This window comes from Taurulus bubalis, assembly GCF_910589615.1.
Source record: "Taurulus bubalis genome assembly, chromosome: 21".
In the NCBI taxonomy this organism is placed as follows: domain Eukaryota; kingdom Metazoa; phylum Chordata; class Actinopteri; order Perciformes; family Cottidae; genus Taurulus; species Taurulus bubalis.
This window is the reverse complement of record NC_136609.1, coordinates 9,606,508-9,628,656: the sequence shown is the minus strand read 5'-3', so window position 1 is coordinate 9,628,656 and position 22,149 is coordinate 9,606,508. Positions and strand designations below refer to the sequence as shown.

At 46.8% G+C, this 22,149-nt stretch overlaps 1 protein-coding gene across 4 annotated transcripts in view; it reads left to right on the top strand.

Annotated features, from left to right (window-relative positions):
• Positions 1-10,204: 10,204 nt before the first annotated feature.
• The window catches only part of mbnl2 (muscleblind-like splicing regulator 2), a gene marked incomplete at its 5' end in the record, with an annotated part of 33,347 nt that continues 21,402 nt past the window's right edge, over positions 10,205-22,149 (top strand). For all 4 annotated transcript variants that reach the window (XM_079236971.1, XM_079236972.1, XM_079236974.1 and 1 more), the window contains one exon: positions 10,205-10,378. In XM_079236971.1, the coding sequence (XP_079093097.1) occupies positions 10,205-10,378 (174 nt within the window). The remainder of the gene's footprint in view (positions 10,379-22,149) is intronic.

Below are 22,149 nucleotides of genomic sequence, written 5' to 3'. Positions count from 1 at the left end.
TATCGAATAGAAGTAAATTACCGTGTTGAAATTGAAGGACATGAAACAACACGTTACAATATCCTACTATTTGTCCTTTAGGTACAGCTCATACTATCTGATATAGTTGAGAATAACTGCGTAGTTAATGTTTAGACCTTAGTACTAACCCCCTGGCGAAGCACATTCAACATTCCCTCGAACTGTCAAAATCGCTTGTTGCTTCCTACCTTAGCCTAAAAAGTAGTTAGCGAGCTAGCGTGTGGCGAGTAACAGCTCACTTCTGCCGTCTCAATAAAAAAATACCGTTTTTTCGAAACCGCGAAAAAAGTTCGCCCACGGGAAAAAAAGAAAAAAGTGACAAGTCTTATTCGAAGACCATTTCTCCTCCCCGTGCTGTTCCGAAATAGCGCTTTCGAGAAGCGGCGGCGGCGGCGGCGGGTGAAGTGCAGCTGGATGTGACAGGTTCGTCATCAGGTAAGCTGCAGGTAGTTAGCTTAGCTAGCTCCGTATGCCTCTGGCTTTTCACACTTGTTACGGCGGCACGGCGAACATAACGGTGCTACTAGGTGCTCCTAGTGGAGGGCTCTGCAATGATTTTGAGGATGCCACTCCAGTGTCCTGAGCACTAAGCGCTGGCGCCTTGGATCGCTATGCTAGCTCACAACAACTGTCCGGACAGCTAATGAAAACAAGTAAAAAAGCAGCTCCATAGTCACAAAAAAAAAAAAATCAAATCGACGTGCGGAGTGTTCCCTGCGTGTATTTTCCTAGCACGGCTCGCGTAATGCTTTCTGTGGCATGCAATGTCTATAATTACGTCTCACGGGGACAGGTTTGATAATAACCCAGTTATTATTGATTTGATTTACGATAGTCAGTCCCCCCTTATTAAGCAATGACGTTGTCATCATTGTTGCAGGGTGCACTCCTATTCCAGAGCACAAAGAGCTAATTGTTTGTGTGTTATTGCATTAAAATGCAAATGTGAACAAACCCACAAAATAACCGTGCTTTCACCTTGATTAATGGATTGTTCGATTTAATTGCAGTGTACAAGACAGAATAAAGCAGTTGTAATGAGACATAAGTGGAGGCGCATTTAAATCTATTGCAGCTTCTCTGAGCTGGAGCCTTTCCACCTGGGTAAGGTTAATAAGTTGTGATCAGGCTAGCTGCTATGCCATGTACAGTAATTGGTCATTCTGAACATGCAAATTGCCATCTCAGAGCAAAATTGCGCCAGTGGAACAAAATTAACTCAGTATAACAATATAACTTTGGCTTCTCATTAATGGACTATATTGTTTTCATTAAGGCAATTGCCCACTTGAGTAAGACATAGCAGTCCACAGCACACTAGGATTGTTTGGAAAAAGGAACTTTGTATAATCAGCAGTATGAAAAATTGCCCTTTAATGTTCTATAGGATTAGAATCAGATTTCTGTTTGATTTCAAGCCAGAAGTAATTTTAATGTAAATAATCCAGTGCTTCCTGATTGATCGTTTGTACTTCGTTTCATTGCACATCCTTGAACATGCTCCAAAGCACACTGGCTGACCACTTGCCTACACAGCCACTTGTTTATGCTCTATCATCATGTGGACTCGTGCGACAGGCTTACCAGAATGGGTTTCAAGCGGAAGGAAGCGCAACTCTCTGCCGCTTGATATTTGATTACGGCTAATAATAGAAAAAGACAGCTGCCTTTTCATTGATCTGTCTTCAGTGCCCTATTTCTGAGCCCTGTTTTCTCTCTCTCTCTCTCCCTCTGTTCAACTATCCAATAGTACCACCGAGCACAGCGTCCTGCGCTGGTTAGCGTTTTTTTAAACTGTTTTAATCCATCAATTTTCATTTGCTGTAATTAGCCATTGTTTCGAGAGGCTCCTTTTGTATTTGAAAATGAAGGCGCTTCGGGACACAGAATCCTAAATCAGGTTGGGTGTGAGTGAGTGAAGCTGTTCGGGGTCAAACAGGACAGGGATAATAAGAGGGGAGGGGATACAATGTGGGAAGGAAGTGGCCCAGCTTGTTTGTCCGCCAGGCCTTTGTTTGTTTTCCTGTTGGACAAACCTATTTAGAAGGTAGGCTATCTGAGGTCTACCGATGGAAATTAGCTACAAGCAGCAGGCTTGTTATACATTTATTATTCAGTAATGTGGTTATTGAAAAGTCGGTTGCAACCAAATGAGGAATTGATAAGATCCATCTATCAGCGATGATGGAGCAGGCTGGTCTGTCCAACTGCTATTGCTCTGGGTGAATGATATTGAGTCGTTTAATTTTCTGGACAGTCAACAGCGTCCAGTCAAGTTTCATCCTGCAGGAATACACAGTTGTTGCTGCCTCGTAGCATTCCTGCTCCTTGAATCTGCTGCATCTCTGTGCAGCATCGTGAGGGAAGGTGTAAGGTGACACTTTTGCTTTTCACAAAGGCTGACATCCCCCGCCTCCCCGTTCATATAACGGCAGAGCGCTTGTCTGTGTTATTTCATTACAGGTGCCCCGATGCCAAAGATGACGTCAGTATTCGGTGTCATTTGCTGAGATGTACAATTTTTCATGCCAGAGAGATTAATGACCTCAACCCCCATCGCCCCCGATCCATTTGACAAATCTGTTTCCTGTGGAGCATCACACTATTAAAGCGTGATCAGACAGTAAATAGGTTTGTTTATCATTGAACTGTAAAGCATGTTTAGCCTCATTGATGTCAACGAAACACCCAGGCTGCTGCGTCATTCACAGCCTTTGAATGAGACAGAGGCAGAGAGGCAGAGAGAGAGAGAGAGAGAGAGAGAGAGAGAGAGAGAGAGAGAGAGAGAGAGAGAGAGAGAGAGAGAGAGGACAGACATACAGACACAGAGAGACAGACGGTACAGCTGTTCTATTGAATCTGGATCGAAAAGTCATGAAGCTGCTTCTCTGACTCATCAGTTCTGTGACGCTCTGGTTTCATGGCTCGTGTGATGCCAACCGGCATGTCATCGGCTGGGTGGAGGGGAGAGGACGGGTGGGGGAGGAGACAGACCAAGACTTCCACGTCCCAGCCGCCACCAACCTTCTTTTTTTCTTTTCTTCCCAAAGCAAATTCCGATGCAATTACAACAACAGAAATGTTCGCCGCTGTGCAATTTTGCAGTCCAGTAAATTAAGGAATTTGACTGAAACTAAGCTCGAAACATATCTTTATGAAATGGGTGAAATGTACAGGTGAGGGGTAGAAAAGAGATGTGTAAGGGAAAGGGGGTGGGTGGAGTGGATGAGCTTAGAGGACGGATGCTGAGGGGAGGTAGAGGAGAGTCGGGAGGGGGAGGAGGTGTGGTGCTCTGGTTTCCTGGGGGATGGTGGTAAATGATGATAGAACATAGACAAGGACGGGGCTGATCTTCATTATGCGACTGCAGCAACTCCCTGATCATTGCTCACTTGTATTGCTTTGTTGTTTGAGCAAGTCTAGACTTTATATTCTTGAGGTTGTTTCCTATTAGGAAACAATTCAGGTGGTGCTGATTTGAATTTGAATATAATCAGGTTCACCAGGAGAGCAATGGAGAAAGAATATATAATGTACCTGCTGGTTGAGCGGGGCATGAAATTGGGGAAATACCTTTTAAGATCAGCATTCAGGGCTTGTCACTGTAAGCACAGTTTTTCGCCCTATCAGATAGTCCACTCTGTTCCAATGGAGAGGCAAAAAAAAGCTGTGATTCAGTGTAGCTGGCTTCCTATTGGCTGGAGCTGTTAAGGGGCAGGGCCTCACCACAGGCTGGTGTGCAGGAAGGGGCTGGCTTTAGGGGTGTGTGTGTGTGTGTGTGTGTGTGTGTGTGTGTGTGTGTGTGTGTGCATGCGTGTAGGGGGGTGTGGGGGGTTGGCTGGAAGTGTTTCAGCCAGATAGTTGGAGTAGACACTCTTCTGCTTCCTGCCTGCCTGCCCGCCTGCCTGCCTCGCTCGCTTGCTCCCTGGCTGAGAGATCGAGAGAGAGAGAGAGACATCCAGAGAAAGTCTCGGCATGGACCTCCGGCTGCAGCACTCGGCAGCTCGCGAGGAATGACAACAGTTCACATGGTCATTAACTCCAGTCGCTGAGGCTGAAGGGAAAGCTGCACTGTAGCTCAGCGTCACAGAAGCACCGGGTGCCTCCTGTGTTCGGGACAGCAGACAGACAGAGGCACACAGCAGAGCCACGGGACCCAGTGAAACGAGGTGGGAAAGAACCGTCATATTTGCTGGCATTATCTTTTTCTTTTTGGTGCTTTTTCTTTCTTTCTTTTTCTCACAAAGATTTTTTTTTAGCAGTTTTGCTGCAGTGTGCTGCATACCAGTCTGGGTGGGGAGGGAGGACAGGGGATGTTTTATCTGTGCGAGAGAAAGCATGTGAGGCTGTAAAAAAAAAAAAAAGAAGAGGGAAGAAAGGGGAAGTATATATAGTGTGTGTGTGTGGGATAAATGCACAGGAGTACTGGGAGCCTGCAGCCACGCAGTAACTACGCTCACTGCAGTTTCCAGCGCCGTAATGGACTTTCTCTTTCGACTCCAGAGAGAGAGACATTATCACAGCAGTTGGCTTGCCCCCTTTCCTCAGTGCAAATGTCAGGAGCTTTCTCTTTTTGCCACATGGGCTACACATTTTTCACTCTCGAGAGAAAAACTTGTCGTGTTGTGTGGCTGCGCTGTCCCTGCTCGCTGCTTTGTGCGGCCGTCTCAAAGTTATTCCCCCCGTACAGTAACTATTTTTCTTCCCCCCAAGTAACAAGGGTTGTACAAAAGGTTGTTTGTTCAGAACATGGTCTGACACGGTTTGTGTATGTGGACACAAATAGCCGGAACTTCACAGTTCTAATAAGGCCAATGTCATAATTAACCTTATGTGTTAGAAGAAGCACGGTTGACGTGTCCCATAGCTTTCCGCTGTCTATCTAGATTTAGCGCCGCGCTAGACGCTGGGCCTGGAGCGGTCGAGTAGTGGACATCATCGCCTGCATGGAAAAGGCCAGGGTGGTGTCATACATCTGGCTGTGGATCAAGGGGAAGTGGGTGTTTTCTAAAATGGAACATCAGTTCAGCCCTTCCTGTTGCGAAAAGAATGGGATAAGTCTGAGACAAGTACCAAGTCCTCACTGCAAGACCCTGTCAGCCAGAAATCCCCTTTCTCGGATTTAACTCTCGTGCAAATTGCACCTCGAGATGGTATTAAAAGGATTTAGTGGTCGGTAGCTTTTTCAGACATCTTCTGCATGAAAGAGGGAGTCTGATTGCTCCGTGACACGAGGGTGAGTTTGCTGAATCATTCAGCTCTTATGTTTTCAAGTGCTGTAATTTGTGGGCTTAAGCTTTCCACTCATTTGCTACGTGTTCACTTAATATTTCAATGTACAAGAGCTTTAATCTGGCGTAGTATTTTCCATTTTTGATTTTGAGGGAAGAAAACCGCCACTGTAGGTACAGCGCTTCTAAAATGTTCACCTCAGACCTTGAGAGCAAGTGAGCTGGGGTATCCTGTTAATCATCATGTTTATCCGAACAGCGCTGTTCACCTCTGGCTGCCAACTATACTGTAATTAGCTGATGACTTGCCTGAGTCCTGTGGCGAAGCAAGGAGTAGCGCTTACACAGTAAACAAGTCCATTTGCAGAATGCAGGGGTGGATTTCCATCCCCGATACTAACGCTCTCTCCTTAAAAAGAGGTACATCATCTGTTCTTTGTTCCGAGACGAGACACTGACCAGAGGAAAGCCCAGTCCCACATCATGTGGAGGGCCATTCGGGTCACTTTGGTTTAGCTAAGGCTATTATGATATGGGGCACACCTATCTGCTGACTCCATGAAACGCTTCTTGTGTTGCCGCTGAACAGTAGCTTAGTCCTGGTACAGCCGCTGCTGAGCCCACTCACTCGTCCTTATCGCTAATGGCACTTGATGATATTGAACTCAAGGAGCCGTAGCTTATGCCAAAGACAATTTCATAAGCATCATAACATCCATAGCATTAAATACGAATTAGGCTGCAGGGTATAGCTCTGATCCTCTCTGGAGGATGCAAAGGAACATTTTGCAAGCAGGTGATGTCACGCTGAAAGCTAGGTTAGCCCTGTTTCGGGACACTTTGATAAAACCTTTACTGTTATACTCACGCATTTTCCATTACTCACTGGAAACTGAACATTTTCCTATTTCACTTCAACAATGAAGCCCTCTCTCCGCTGCCTTGAAAAACATTGACCACTTGTTCCTCTTGGCCATGCAAATGACCATAGAAGTGTGGTTTGCCAGCATGAAATGGTAATAAATGGAAATGTAGCCACTCAGGTACCCAGCTCATGTTTCCTCTCGTCCGTCACAGCCATTTGTATTTCTGCTATATTTTGCCCACAACACCTGGCTGATGCCACAGCAAACGTTGTCACAAGGTTTACGACCAATGGAAACCTGGTAGCTTATCGTCTCCGCTGAACAAATACAAGCAGCCAAGATAAACTGCACCGCACAGACAGAGCGCACAGATACCAGACTAATGGGTTACATGCATGGTATTCAGAGGTCAAGCCAATGACTTTCACTCGAGACGCCCCAGTCCCGCTGACTCTCATTCAATTAGACAGACTGACCAAGATAATGCCGCTGCCAGCTGGCCTTAGTAAGCGTCAGTAATCCATAAAGTCTAGTACTGTAGTGCTTTTCTTCACATCTCTGCCCTGATTTATCAGGTCACCCTGTCTGTCCACTGTTTGTACTGGGAACGCGTAGGGGACGGAGCCGTCTCGCGGGACCTCAGGAACTAAAGATAGACAGGATATACTGCGGTGTGCAGGATCTGGCTCTTTTGGATTTTATTAGGTATGTGGTCCCGTGGAGCTGAAAACATCAAATATGACACTCTCAATTTTGACAATTCTGTCGCCAAAGTGAGTCGCCATATTAAGGGCTTTTCTCTGAGGTCAAAACACCGGGTACTGTATGGTCCCTTCCTACCTGCTGACCATCTGTCTTTCCCTTTATGCATTGGGCTGGAAGCTCGACCGCTACGCCCAGCGTAAACTAAGCCAGGCCTGCAGGTACTGCAGGCGTAATGCACCAGCAGAAGCTAAGCTAGCCCGAGCCACTGTCCAAAGACACAAGTCAAACCAGACTAAACCAAAACTCTCACCTCAGCTGGAGCTTTCCAAAGCAGTCATTATTGTAAAGCAGTTGTTGTACGACAGAGGTAGCAGTTTCCTCCTCAGGAGGACAGCAGGGACTAAAAACAGGTTAGCGTTACACATCCATCTCTGTAAAGCTAATTCGGTGAAGTACATGCAACACACTGCAATTAATAAATGGTTCGGTGCTCCAGTTCTCAGTATGTCTTTGTTCGTTGAAAGCTACTTTTGATCTTATGATCATTCCCAGCGTTGATTCATCCGTTAATACAGTTAAATGCAGTTCAATTTGCTGGGTCTATTTGCATAACATACACTGGTCTACAGTATGGGAAGAGAGAGACATGCGGTCATGTTCCTGCATGATTATTATCATACCCGTACCCTCACCCACATGTCTTTTTGATCTTCACTCCTCACCATTTGTTATGAATACCTTTCATGACAGAAACACAGTTTGAATGTAGCCTGTGGAGTCCCCTGTTAGCTTTTCCGATGACCCCAACTAACCCTTATCCAAACTGTTGGGCCACTCGATTTTATGAAAGCTTTCAGTGGTCTGAACCTCCCGCCTTCTCCATTAAAAAATCAAAAATGGCGTTGGCTGTGCTCCCTAACCATTTCAGCACAACTTCTTCCATCGTTTGAGGCCAAGTCATTTCACAGAGAAATGGCGCCATCGTCCCTCCGCACATACTGACTAAGTAGGTTAGCTTGATCGCAGACTTCTTATGGCTTCTAAAAATAAGAAGGGATTAATTGTTAAAGGTCAGATCTGACATGATTCTCTTACCTGACTTTCTCTTCTGCAGCGATTGGCTCTCTCCCTGGGGAGATGGTGTGAAATTAAATCCTGCCTCGGAGAGTGGAGCCTGGGCGTCAGTGCGATTGGGCTAGGAAGCTTCTCATCTCATTTCACATGATCAGCACTAAAGTGGGACAATATGATTAGCGAGACAATGCTCAGGATTCATAGGCTTGGAACAGTTTGGTGTTTTTGTGGGTGATTTCAAGGGTAAGCAGCTTTCTGCCGTCGTTGTCTTCGAAAAATCAATCTGTCCTTTTGACCGTAGAAAAAAAAAAAAAATCTATCACAGTTTGAAGGATCTTTTTATTCCAAAGCCAGGATATGTGGCTTTGTCCCAAATGGGTCGTTTTGAGTTCCTTCCTTTTGATTTTTAAAACACCAAAACAAAACAAGAGCTCAGATGTCTCAAATTAGAGCGACCGAGTTTCAGACCAAGACGCCGGATGGTTTTTTACATCTACAGGACAAAGATGAAGTGCCTGAATCCCCGGAGGACGGTGCACCTGTATGACCGCTGTATCAGGGTTTCTGTCTATGAAGGGAATACGTGAAGCGATTTCTTCTTCCCTTTACCCCCGTGTAGATGGTTAGAGTGCAAGTCTCAACATGCCTTCATTAAGATCAAGTGGAGCATGTCATATGGCTTTGGAGGTTGTTCAGATATTGTTCTCACAGTACTTAACGTTTCCCTGGTGTTTGCTCCTGGTCTGTTTTCTATGGAGGCTTACATATGTTTTGAAACGTAAAGGGGGGGGGGCAAGTTTTTCTCCCTCAGTCTAGTGTCCTCAACCCCCTTCAGTTAACAGAAAAACATTTCCAGATGTGCCAGGAAAAGAGCTCCTTGCGCAGTAGCTTATTAATGGATTTCGTATGCTCAAGCTAAAGGTCACTTCCTCAAATTGTTGCCCCACCTATTGTCCCCCTTATCTCCCATGACAACAGACGGACACAAGATGACGCTGGGAGCACATGCACACATCCCCCCCCCACGAATGTAAATTGACAGGCCGATGTCAATAAGCCCCTATCTAATTTGGACGGTGGGAGACCAGTGAGTATTGCGGGACACTGGGCCGCGTCATAATCGTGTCTGGCACTGGCACATGCATCTGTCTCGGTCCCTCTGCGGCTGCTGGACGGCCGCCCGGAATAGTGCGGTTTCGTATTGGCTGCGCCATCCCGCCGTGCAGGGCTCTACGGGGCGGGTTGGGACCCTTGGGCTTTTTTCTATCTCCGCTCGGACTCGATGCTCTTGTCCACTGTCTCACGACGTGGACGCGTTTGCCTTTGTATGCTGGAGAGCCGGTGGGCTCGCAGTCACCTCGTACAATGGCGCGCAGCCGTGATTTGAAGGACTTCAACTCGAGTGGCTTCTGCATAACCTCACAGCTGCCTTTTCTCTGGTTCATCAGCCATGATGCTCTTTGGAGCAAGCACCCCTCTGGGGCAGTGTGCACACAAATTCAGATTGACATGCATACACAAACACTGTTAGCGCCTGTTGAAGCCCATTAGCTCATATTTAGCAAAACGTTTTCTCACTCTGTTTGTTTCTCTCTTTCTCTTTCTCCATTTCAGATCACTGACAGAAAGTGCCTTGTGAGACAACATCTTACTTGAAGATCCCCGGGCGTTTCTGAAGAGGCTCCAGATCTTTCCCTTTCTCAGTCCTGACACGTTTGTTCGTTCCTCCTCACCTGTGTGGAGAAACCCCAAGTGAAGCGGTGGAGCTACTGCCAAGGTGCCAAAGCTCTGAGGGAGTAGGTAGTAAAGACTTTTAACCAATAGGAAGCCACATACTTTGTGTTCGAGACTGCGCCATTGCACCTCAAAACAGCACCACTTTTGCCCCTCCCCCTGAACACCCGCCCTTGCACAGATCTCATCACTCATACAAAGGTCATTTCGGAGACATTGGTACAACAAGTAGAGCTTGTCTCTGAGCATGCCCCCTCTGCCGTGTCAGAGGTCTACATGAGACTTACTGATTGATGAACAATTAGCCGTGTGACTGACAAACCCCACCACAGCAGTGCAGTCCCATGCACCGGACACAGAGACTTTGCCAGTCCATTACCTCCGCTTTCCCGTCCGCAAGGACAAACCCTATCCGCTGACCTGAAGCAGATCACTTATAGCCGCATGTTCCTTCAGTTTTAGCTGTTTGTTTTATTTTTTTTCCACTGGAACACTCGGAAACCCCTCCTCAGAGGATAGCGTCCTCCTAAAACCAAGTGGCTCCACTCCAGCTCCACAGCCAGTGTTGCTGACATGGCTCTAAACATTGCTTCGATGCGGGACACAAAATGGCTGACCCTGGAAGTGTGCCGGCAGTTTCAGAGGGGGACGTGTTCACGCAGCGACGAGGAATGCAAATTCGCCCACCCACCCAAAAGCTGCCAGGTGGAGAACGGGAGGGTGATCGCCTGCTTTGACTCGTTAAAGGTAAGGACTCTCACATGCAGCAGCTAACTGCTGTGCTCTGCTGTGATCAATCCTCTACTTTTATTCTATTGTTTTCTCCCCAGAGTATTACAAACAGACTTGTTTGTCATGAATGCCGGGCGTACAGGTAACACGGCAGAAATCATCATGATTTCGTGGTCATTTACTTCTCTTTACGCAACCGCAGCTGTCAAACGTTTTAAAGCAAATATAAATAATTAGATCGCATCTCCGCGGCACCGATATAGTATCTGACATCAAATGTCACAGCTTTGTGGTTCCCAATGGTCGGTGGGTGTAGGTTGTCTGCTCAAATTAGCATGTGTGTCAGGCCTCCATGCTGTTCTGCAGTTAGAAGACCAGCCTGACCTATGGAGCTAAAGGCCAGAGAGGTCTGTTGTCACGTTCACTGCCACCACCGGTGTGTTTGACTGTGTGTGTGTGTGTCTTTAGTTTTTTATACGGTAAGTTCTTCTAATGTTACAATGCCGCGTCCATCATCTGTGTATGTGGGCGAACATCTGATCGCCTTAAGTCATTCCAGGGCGTCTATTCCTGGGTGCACGTCAGCTGTCACACACACTACCAATAACCAACAAATAAATAATAAACAGCCAGACCTTGTAGTGTAATGTTCGGTTCTCACGGATCCATTTTCAAGACGTGGTTATTCTTTTTGTTGTTGTCTCAATTTGTTATTATTGACTACATTTGGTCGATACAGAAATTTGCTCGAGGCCTTAAAGCCGTGCTAAAGTATTTATTCCTTTAATACAGCCCTGCGGTTTATTTGTTGACCCCTCTCTTATGACACAGTTTGCTCTTCATAAGTGGTAAAATATCTTAAATTAGCTTAACACCACACACTTTCTAAGTCTCCCCAATTACAGCAAGGTCGCTTCATACAAGCCCCCTCATGCTGCAAATAAAACGACTGCATCCAGGAGCAACCCATTATTTTAATGCTCCGTTGCAATTTAAAAAAACACACAAAAAACAGCAGTGACAATGATAAATAGCCAAAGAAACTGGAGCAGAACACTGAAACTGTGTCGAGTTGGTCTTTTTTTTTTTTTTTTTTAAGTATGAACCGTAGCTGCGTATCACAAAAACAGCAGTGCAGTGTGTGGCGTGTGCATTGCACATTTTTCAAGGTTGTGTACAAGGTCAAAGAGACTAGATTCACATCACGCAAAAGCGCCGTCCTTGAGTCTGATGCGGTAGATCTCCCCATGTGTTCACATTGGGACCCAATCCCTCCTGAAACCCCCTCACCCCCCGGTGAGCTTTCCACCCGTGTCATCCTTCATTACTCAGATCTCTGCACCGTGTAAAAGCCCACGGGTCAATTTATTCATTCAAAGCCGTGACAACAAGCAGCGGGCGTCCATGAAGCTGTCGGCGAAGACTTCGCTCATGGTGCGGCTCGCTTGAGTTATCGCTCGCAGCCAGTCGCCGGGCGACATTCCATCCCAGATGCCAGATTTCGCGTCTGCCGTTCTGGTTCGATGAGCAAACAGCTGACTGCGATCGGGATCGATTTGTCGCGGCGCCGTTCACCGGACGGCCCGACACGGATCCTCCGCACATGACATGACTTTGCAACCAGTCATCCCTGACTCACTCAGCCTCAGACTGGTGCCACCTTTCTTGCATCATGTGTACCTTTTAATGTCCTTTACCCTAGCACTGCTCACTACATGTTCCTTTTCATATTGTTATTCTCGGCTCTGGGTGAAGACAAATCAGCTAATGCAGCTGATTTGTAGACCGATCTGACTGCAGCCACTCGCTCTCTGTCACACTCTCTCAGCCTCTCCACCATACAACTCAGTGACAGAACGAGAATACAGGATTCTCTGTACTTTTAACTCCAACTCGCCCCCTTTCCCACAAAGACTCTCCTCGTGACAGCCCAGAGAATGAATGCTTTATTATGCATTAGGAAATGTGTTTCGCTCCACGGCAGGCTGATTTCCACCCCATTACGCCCGTATCGTCTTCCTGGGTCTTCTCATCTGATAGGGTTATCATGCCAGGCTTGTGTGCTGCCAGGCGTGTATTGGCCAATGATCAGAAGGGGTCCTTTTCATAAACACGGGAAAGGTACGGCTCAGGAGAGGAGTGGAGTAGGAGGCGTAACGCTTGTCGTCGCTCCTGTCAAGCAGCACTGGGCAAGCATGCCAGCTCAGTGGAGAATTTGACTGCTCTGGTTGTTGTTTGTCAAGTTGGTAAAACAAAAAAAATACCCACTCCTGCCAAGACAATTGCTTCCCTGTTGCCAAATCAAAAAATTTGCATTTTGTATCTCATCTTTGAGGTTTATTTGATTAGTCTTTTTGACATCATTTATAATCTGGATCCAGTTAAAAAATCTAGATGATTTCATGTAAATTATAGGTGGCAAACTCCTAGCAATCATCTTCTTCAAGGGTATAATGCCGTTTGCACACAATGCAGTGGTTTAGTCAGCGCTTGCTGGGTATAAATGACATTTGAGAGCGTAATTCAGTTGCGCGTGCATCCATCCTTATTGGCGAGACCTGGAGAACAAACCGGGCCTTTCAGGTTTCTGATCGCGAAGTCACGCGGCAGGGAAAGGGACGGGTGCAGTGGGGAGAAGCCGCGGCAACAAGTTCCATGATATGTGAAGGCTACAGCGACCTAAATACCTTCTTTTTTTTTTTGCATTTTTCTGTTCCTGCGCTTCGCACGGGACGGATGACGGTGAGGAATCATTCCTGCGTTCTCGATCAGAAAGCTTGCAGCTTCCCGACTCCGCCGCGCTGCTCTCAGCACTTCTATATTGTCACGTCGAGGGAATTATGGTTTTGTCCTCCTGCCTGACACTGTGGGCTTTAGAAATAGTCTCTCTATGCTACATTTGTCATCTCTCGAAATAGGACAAGCCGCTTCATCTCTGTCCAACTAAAGCTGTATCCACAGTTGGTTGGTAGACGTGATGCAGCTCGCCAGCTTGAATCGTTCATTTCCATTAAGACGTGACATGAAATGTTGACAGCGGTGACCTCAACGACAGGAGCGGCAGTTTTTTCACACATACGATTTGTTCCCATTTCTCTTAAAATCCAGATCGCTGGGGGTTTGTCTCCTTTTTCTTTTAACTTAGGTAAATTGCATTGCCAACTTTACAAGCACGGACGGGTTTGGGTGCTTCATTTTTCAAGCCGTCACAGCCCCTCCCTGAAACCTCCTTCCCCGCAGATATCTGACCAATACAGGCACGGCTGCGTCTCCGTAAAGTCTCACAAATGTGCGGTGGTCGAAGCCTCGTTCCTTCAGGCTCTTTGATACGTGTGACCATGGAAACAGTGACCTAGTGTCGGTGATGGGGAGGAGGGGGAGGCTGTAGTAAATGAGCGAGAATACCTCCGTTAATGGACTAAATGCAATCACACCCAGTCATGTGATGATGTCACGCCAGCTATGCCTCTTGACAGAAGCCTTTTGTGGACGCTGAAGTCCTCTGCTTTTCCAGTTTTCTCTCTGTAGTACTGCCTCTGGCCCCGCTAACTGGGTTACATTTCCTCCCCGTGCAGGAAAATACTGTTGCCGTCTATGTGTTTTACTGCTCGTCAGTGCACAAATATGACATAAAACACGTGGGTCGTCTTTGCAAAACCCAGCGATCTAGATGTCTGATAACGTGCTCTGTTGAGATTTTCTCCCCCACTTCTTCTCTTAGTACCAGTCAGATTTTACCAGGTGACCTCCACGCCTGACTGAACTCCAACAGTCTGAGAGGTGGGGGGTCGGCATCCCGCCGCTATTGTGTTTCGTCAAGTTGTCATAAAGAAAGTGGCGAGAAGCAATAGAAGCTACTTCCAGGTGTGTGGGGCATTTTCTCCTCTGTGTCCCAGACTCTAAGCAGAGCCCCTCCTCCCCCTCCCCCTTCGGGGGGTGAAGTGGTTTCCCTCACTTTGTAAGAACATCTTAATCCGGATTTTGCCTTTAAAAGAGCAAAAGTGTGGGGTTTTTTTTAGGGTGGAGCGTGGGACAGCTGAACCCCATGTAAATAAAGACGCGGGAGAACATGGCAAGAAGGGAAGGTGTTAATATCTGAATGGCTTCGAGAATAAAGGAGTGAAGACATAAAGGCAGGAGCAAGTGACAGGTCTAGCCAGGCGGGGAACCGCAGCGACATTTTTAAACCAATTATCCGAGATTGTAATCAAGATTCAGAAGCAAAGTGCCCGCGACCTTCAGTTAATCTGTCACTCCGTAGCGAGCAGTCCAAACAGAAACCAGGCAGAGAAACTTAAAAGCAAACGGATACCTAAGACGGCTTTTTTAATGTGTACAGACTCCTCTGATTCAACTCTGAGCTTCCTCCCTCTGGGCGTATTACATTTTTTTGGGGGATCCTTAGGAAGCCTCAGTGAACATGAACTTTATGCCCATGGCCTCCCCTCCCCTCCCTTCCACGCTTGTTTTAAAAGATGGGCTCGGCCGCATTCCTCAGCGTAATCCCCTCGAACTGGGCCACACCCTGGGCAGAGCAAACATGTGGAGGGGAATGCTCGCAGCGCAGCGGGAGTCGGTGTTCCCCCAGGGTCATTCACACGGACACAATGAGGCGCTGACTTGGGCTTAACGCCGGGCTGCAGCGGAGGCGGCGTGCTTTGATGAGCCCCGAGAGACCCCCGCCGCTGCCGTGCCTCCAACGGGCCTCGTCCGACACAGACACATGCGCGCACACTCGCCGTCTTGCCTGTGCAAACCATGCCAAATTTCATTTGATCCACGTGATTTCACCCCCACCGGCGAGCTGATCCGAAAACAAGTTCCAAAGATAGGACGAGATAAGAGCGAGGGAGGGGGCAGCCAGAGGATCGGCTCCCTGTTGAGGTCTCATGACCCAGGTCCAGTTAGTCAGAATCCCACTGCTTGTAGTGGATCCCAATAAGAAAAAAACAAGAGCATTTAAACAACCAGTAACCTCAGTAATAAACGGGTGTGAGATGCAGGTTTCTGACGCTCATCAAATCACATTCAGTGGTCTAAATCCAACTTTTTCTTCCACGATCTTTCTGTTTCATTGACATTCTCTGTCTTCCTGTGATGTAACCTTTCTGTATGCATTTAAAAATGTGGATAAATCTCTTTAAAGGTTCTTGATGTCACTACAGACTACACAGTACTGCACTCTGCCGATGTTGATCAGAGAGGCTGATAATGTAGGGTACATGTTGGCATTTTAGTTAGGCCACTGCTTTGACCCACATCTGTGTGTGTGTGTGTGTGTGTGTGTGTGTGTGTGTGTGTGTGTGTGAGAGAGAGCGATAGAGTCTGCTTGATCTCCAGGTTTCTCTGTCTCCCTCAGGGTTCAGCTGCAGAACTGGACTGCAGACACTAATACTCTCAGAATATTCAGACCTTACATGGAATTATTTAAATGCAATACTACTGTAATAGTCTATTTTGTTATATATTTCTTATTACACAGTTCTGTTGAATACTCCGTTCTGATTGGTCAATACATTTTAAGGTGTGTTATTTCTGTATCGCAGGCCGCTGCTATGAATATCAGTTTGTTGCTATGGACACTGAGGACTATTTTCTTTCGCGGAAGCAATAAAATAATTGCCGAAAGGGTCCTGCTCACCCCGTCGGAGTTAACTTTGCAACAATGACCGACCCACTGAACATGATCCCTCACTTTGCTTCTTTGCAAGTGTGTGTGTGTGTGTGTGTGTGTGTGTGTGTGTGTGTGTGTGTGTGTGTGTGTGTGTGGACTCACGGGTCATAGACTTGCTTTCGGTCCTGCCGGTTTACAGTTTTCATCTTTGGCAACAGGAATCTTTGGTGAACATTTTTGCCCTTTTTATGTGGGCAGCCAAACTAAAACCAACTGAGAATAGTCGGGTAGCGGTACATGTGAAGGAATATTCCAGACATGCGGCTCCACTGCAGTTTGACTTTACACAGACGAAATAATAATGACACCAAAGGGACTTTAAGTCAGTAACATGGCTTTAGTTACATAACATCAGCCTGCTAATACACAGCCTTTGTTATATCATATACTGGAGTTCTGGTTTTGAGTTTAAAGTCCATTATATCCTCCTTAAAACAGCTAAATGTGTGGCGCTACCGGTGTTCATGTCAATTTGAATAGTAGGTGTTCGTCACCCAATGAGCCGCCTGCAACATGATGGAGAGACTGAGCGCTGAAAATCTGCCCATCTGCTGTACCAGTGTCTCACCTGGTCTCAATCCACCCACCATCTCTGAGTCATCCTCCTTTTTCCATCTCTCTCTGCTGCCCACAGTGCTGATAAAGTACTCCATTCTCTGCACCGTTTTTTTTCTTCTTTTCCCTCTTTGTAAAATAAATAAATAAAAAACTTAAGTCAGTGCTGCAGAATCAATGCCATCCTCACATTTGGTGATTTCCAGTCCAGTTGGACTCAAACTCGCTCACTGCTGCAGTGTGAGCACCTCTGCAGTAAAGCTGAAGGCAGATCTATGGCGAGTCGGGCGGAAGGCTCGCTGCGGGCTTGACCTTTAGTATCGGTCTCATTCATTATTGATACGGAGTTGCATCATCACTCATCAGACAGACTCCGGTTATCCTAATCTATTTTCTTCTGAAGGTAGCATTTATTTGTCTGCTTTGTTCAGCCGCATCCTTTAAAAATGTATATCATGCTCGGAAAAATCAATAGCTCCAGCCTTGTTTTTTTCAGGACCGGAGATTACCACCCGCTAGTGCCCATGTTCCCCGCGTTGCCCGTATACAGCGCAGAAGCACATGGCCCGTATTAAACATAAAAAATGTACCGTTGCTCAGGAAATGTGTTGACTCCTCCCGCCTGGCTTCTTCTGAAATCACCTCTGATTGTAGAAAATGACACTTACAAAAACACAGAGCTCAAGATGCTCCACAATTCCCACCCAGCCACCCCTAACTCACACTCACACACATATACACACATATACACACACCTAGGGAGCTACAAACAGTTAGACAGACGGGCCCAGCTGTCTCCCAGGGGCCCGCCTTTATAATGAGACAGAGATCTTCCTAATTGGCTCGATCTAATGAGGCAACAGAAATGCGATCTTTAGGGGCCCTCCGCCTTTTTGTCTAAATGACTATTAGCCTGTGTCAAACAGGCTGTTGTAAACCAACCTTAGCGTGACATCCCAGTCCCATGTGAAGACGTGTCAGTGCAGAAAATGTCTCAGCCTACAGTATATGTCGGTATCCAAATCATTCCATGTTAATAATGTAAGGAGTTTGAACGGCGCTGTGACAGTGATTGACATGAGCCTGCCTGCTAAAGAGCGCGGTAAAGTGACAACGGAGTGTGTGTTCATTCCTTCTCCGAGGAAGGGTTCTTGTTTTGACTCGTATCCTATTCAGGCTTGACGAATGGCAGTCAGGGTAACCGTGAAGGTATGCTCCGAAATAATCCAGTGCCAAGTAGTATCGAAACGTCTCCAGTCAAACAATACCTGCATTTTATTGTTGTTTTTTACCCAAATGTTGACAAATCAAGGACTATTTGTATAGTTTAGCTCACAGCCAATCACTGCACTGTGTGATCGCATCGGTTACAACCCCTACTGTCTGGGCTGTGGTGCATCGAATGAAGTAAAGGTACAAAAAAAAAAAGGTATCAAATGAGGTAATCCATTGGTGTCTGTCTCACTTCAAGGGCAATGGTCGCGTCATTTTTTTTTAACGACACAACCATAGTGAGTGAGATGGACTCCGCATTGACATTGAAACTTTCTTGCGAAACCCAATCTCCCAACATGCACTTAAAAAGCTGGTGCTTTCCTCCCGCACGCTTGCTTTACGTTTCAATTTGCACCCTCGTGGTACACATGATGAAGAGGCACACATTCACTCATTAGAGTGAGGATTGAATCAGAGTGATGAAACAACGCAGGTGTCTGAAAACGGACGATTACTCCAAAACAAACTCGGCAGTCGGCGCCACGAGGTTTCAGTCGACAATTTATTCAAGGCCGATGTAGCTTCCCTCAGAAGCATCAGGTTTAATAGGCCCGAGCGTAGCTGCTCCAAATTGGGCTAATCTGATGGAGCTCGCCTGGGTGAAAGTCTTGGAGTCGGTGTAAACGACTCCTGTATCAGTGAATGAAAAGCTCACAGCTGTCTAGTTAGAGGGAGAGCAAGGTATTGTTGTAAATGTTTGAATGCCGATGCTTTATTGACGCCGGATCAAAAACAACAGAACTTGATGTCTATTATTTAGGCATGAATTGCAGTCTTTCCTACGGGGAACAATAATAACGTACACACCCGAGTTTATTTCTGTGATCCGGGAACGCGGTGATGTCACCGCAGCGAATAAGAATTCAAGCTGTCAAAGCTTCAGAATCTCCCGATGCCCCAAAACACACACGGTAATGTGAACTATTCTCAGCAGGGATTGTTTTTTAATACCCAGTCCAAGCTAGAGGTATTATCTGTATCACACCCCTCGCCCTTTTCCCCTGACACACGGGGTGGCCATACCATAGAGGTCAACCTCAGGTCATGGCAGCATATCTGCGCCTGTGCAAGTGTGTGTGTGTGTGTGTGGGGGGGATGCAAAGTTCATGGTCGAAAGTGAGATGGCCAATTTCACACCCAGCAGATGCCTGCGCCAGTGACCCGCGGCGACAGGTGGGGGACACTAATTGGCAGCGCACATCGTCACAGAGTAGGGTGAACCCATGGTGGGTGAGGGAATGAGGGAGGGACCGGAGGATGAGAGGGGAGGAAAAGCCAGTGTGTGGGGGAGTGGGGGAGGGGCAAAACCATTAAAACATCCATGAAAGGATGAGCGTCAGGTTTAATGATCACACACACACACTCACACCAATGGTAGCAATTTATTCTTGCTTACTTTTTTTTTTTTTTTCATTTCATGGTTGATAAACAAACAGATGTTGCCTCCGAATGAATACCGTTTCCCGATCTCCGACTGCCCTTTTTTTTCTCTCGTCTCGTTCGCCAAGGAGTCACGGCTCACCTCAGACAACACCGGGGGAAAAGAGAGCAGGGTGATGTCATGGGTGAGATCAATATGTTTACCTGCATCGGGCGGTTTAAGATAAAGCGCATCCTGCAGCTCAAAGGCTGTTTGAGTCACTGTACCCTGGTTTATTGATCTCATCTCTTTGACCAAAAGGCACTTATTACTGTGAACAAAGTATAAACACTGATCCTCTCCACCTTACGAGGACCGTTTTCATCATCTCCAGTCTCTCGCAGCCTCCTCGGGGTGAGAGAGCATCCTCAGAGGCCTCGTCATCACGACCAACCAACAACACACCTTATTCCCCCGTGGGTTTCATATAGCAACCGTGGAATAGCACAAGACATTTGTGCACTTGTTATTTCACATTGTATTACCGGGTTTTTGCAGGACGTTGTAGAGAAACAAGACGGCAGGACTTCTCTCGTGATGTATACTGTGAGGCATTACACCCCAAATATGATCAAAGACCGGATCAGACTCACAACAGGAAGACTGGTGTGCTCCTAAATCCTCACGCGAGGTACAGGGCTCTCTGCGATATGAATTATGAACCTATATCGCTCAACTTCTTTTTGTCAGCAAGGAACCAAAAGCTTTAATCTCCAAACTGGAGAGTAAGCAGCCATCCGACGTTTCTGCCCCTCTCTGCTGAGTGTGTTAGAAAGAGGCTTTGATGAATAGATCTGCTCTCTCCCTTCCATCTCATTATCCGCCTTTATCTGTTTTATGGATTTACACAACTCCTCAACACACTCTGACACGCGGTCGATAGTGTCAGCGGAGAAAGAAGATGTTTTCTTTTTGGGACTTTCTGGCATTGTTTAATTTCTCTCATTAGCATTTGTAGTGGGTTTGTGTTATTCTTAGAGCGCCGGCCGCAGAGAAGCGCTTTGATCGCAGGGGAGTGATTGGAATTGAGGTATCCGTGAGCAAATGTAAAATTAGGAAAATTAAAATAAGGCCCACTGGCTTACTGCTGTTTCCTCTCGGGGCTGTGGCACAGTTCTCCCCGAACTAGGCCATCAACATCATGTAACCTATTTCCCCCGAAATCTCCCACGAGCATGGCTAGTTGAAGTTCCAGACGGCTGCAGGGCAGCTGTCATATCGGTGCAGGGCCGACGAGATCTATCTTCTGAGCATAAGGAAATGACAGCTTGTCGAAAGCAGGCTAATGCCTCAGTCTTTTAGCTGTGACTCACCTATCAGCAGACTGAGAGCGGGCATTGTCGTTATTCTGGTGTATTCGTGGCAGTGTGCATTTGTGGGAGCGTGAGAGACACTTCGGACGGTGTGATTACGTGCGTCCCTGTATGTGTGTGTGTGTGTGTGCTCAGATTAGAGGAGCTCTAGAGGGTGGGTTTCATGTCTCAGCAGGTCACAGATGATCAGATTAACTGAAGCAGGGCTCCAGCCTCCAGCTGGATTAGCCGCGGGGACCTGGACTCCGAAGGTGCCACTGCAGCCGCACTCTGACCGCCCAACAACCCGAAGGAGAGCTAGAGCCGAGGCACATGCCGCAGCCATCGCCTGAATGCTGATAATCTACTTTTAAATTTGCCCGTGCCTTCTTTTATTCAACTGTTCGACTGCATGAAAGCTCCTTTTGAGGAAGATGAAGAAAAGCTTGTTTCATAACCTGCATAAAGTATAGATCACTGCTCTTAAAAGAATATCATCTCTACCCTGCAGTCAATTTGGACACTTTGGTGCAGAAAAATCACCTCAGAGTTTAATAAAGAAGAAGGTTTTTTTCAGCGTCCTCTGAATTGATTGCAGTAAACTTTACTGCGTCTTTTGATTGTGGCTGTGCTGTAAAGAAGACAAAATCTCCTCACAGTAAAAATGTCGCAACGACGCACATTTTCCGCGTCTCCCAGAACCAGTTTGAGCGAACTGATCACTGGCATTGCCGGTGTCGACACTAGCATGTGATATTTCAGCTGATGCACAACACCTCTGGGACTATTCCGAAGGCATCGCCACAGTGATTTGCAAAGGAAACAATGTGAGCCAAAGGAGGGGCCGGCGAAGTGCTAAAATAAAACAGTGTCGGTTGAATCAAGATGAATGGACAAATTCAGTTGCTTGCGGCACTTGCGTGTGGACACAGTCGGCCTTTATTGCACATCTCACATGGAGGCGGGACTGTTTACGTTTGTACTTTTATCCTGCTCCCCCTCCTGTCTGCGCTCGTCTCCCCAGCTCCCCTCATCCTCATCTCTCTCTCTCCTCGGGTAATCTCAGGCGTGTCAGCAGCAGCACTACTCCTCCATCTGTGGGATTACAGCGGGTGAAACAAAGACACTTAATTACTGCTGAGGCAACACAGTTGTACACGTGTGTATGTGTGTGGCTATTGTTTCTAAATAACCTGGTGTCCGTTCTTTGCACTGAGGGTGTTTTCTTGTTTGCATTCACTCACATTACCACTAACTGTTCTGTCGTCTACTAAGCCAGCCCAAATGTACCTGATCCCAATATAATCAGCTGGGTTTCCTCTGCAGTTTTCCTTGTAAATGACTTGATCTTACCCACCGTTCGCCATCGATTCTTGTTCTCCATTACCAGCCCAAAAGTAAGCAAAAAGCCTTTGGCTATCGTTTCATAATGGATCTTCAGTGGTTCCCGGTGTCCTGGAGCCTCGCCGCTTCAAACAGATCCATTAGTCCAAACGGATCCATTAGAGCCCCAAAAACAAAACAGGATCCTTGAGAGGGAGCATTCTCTGCGTTTGAGGATGAAGGGAAG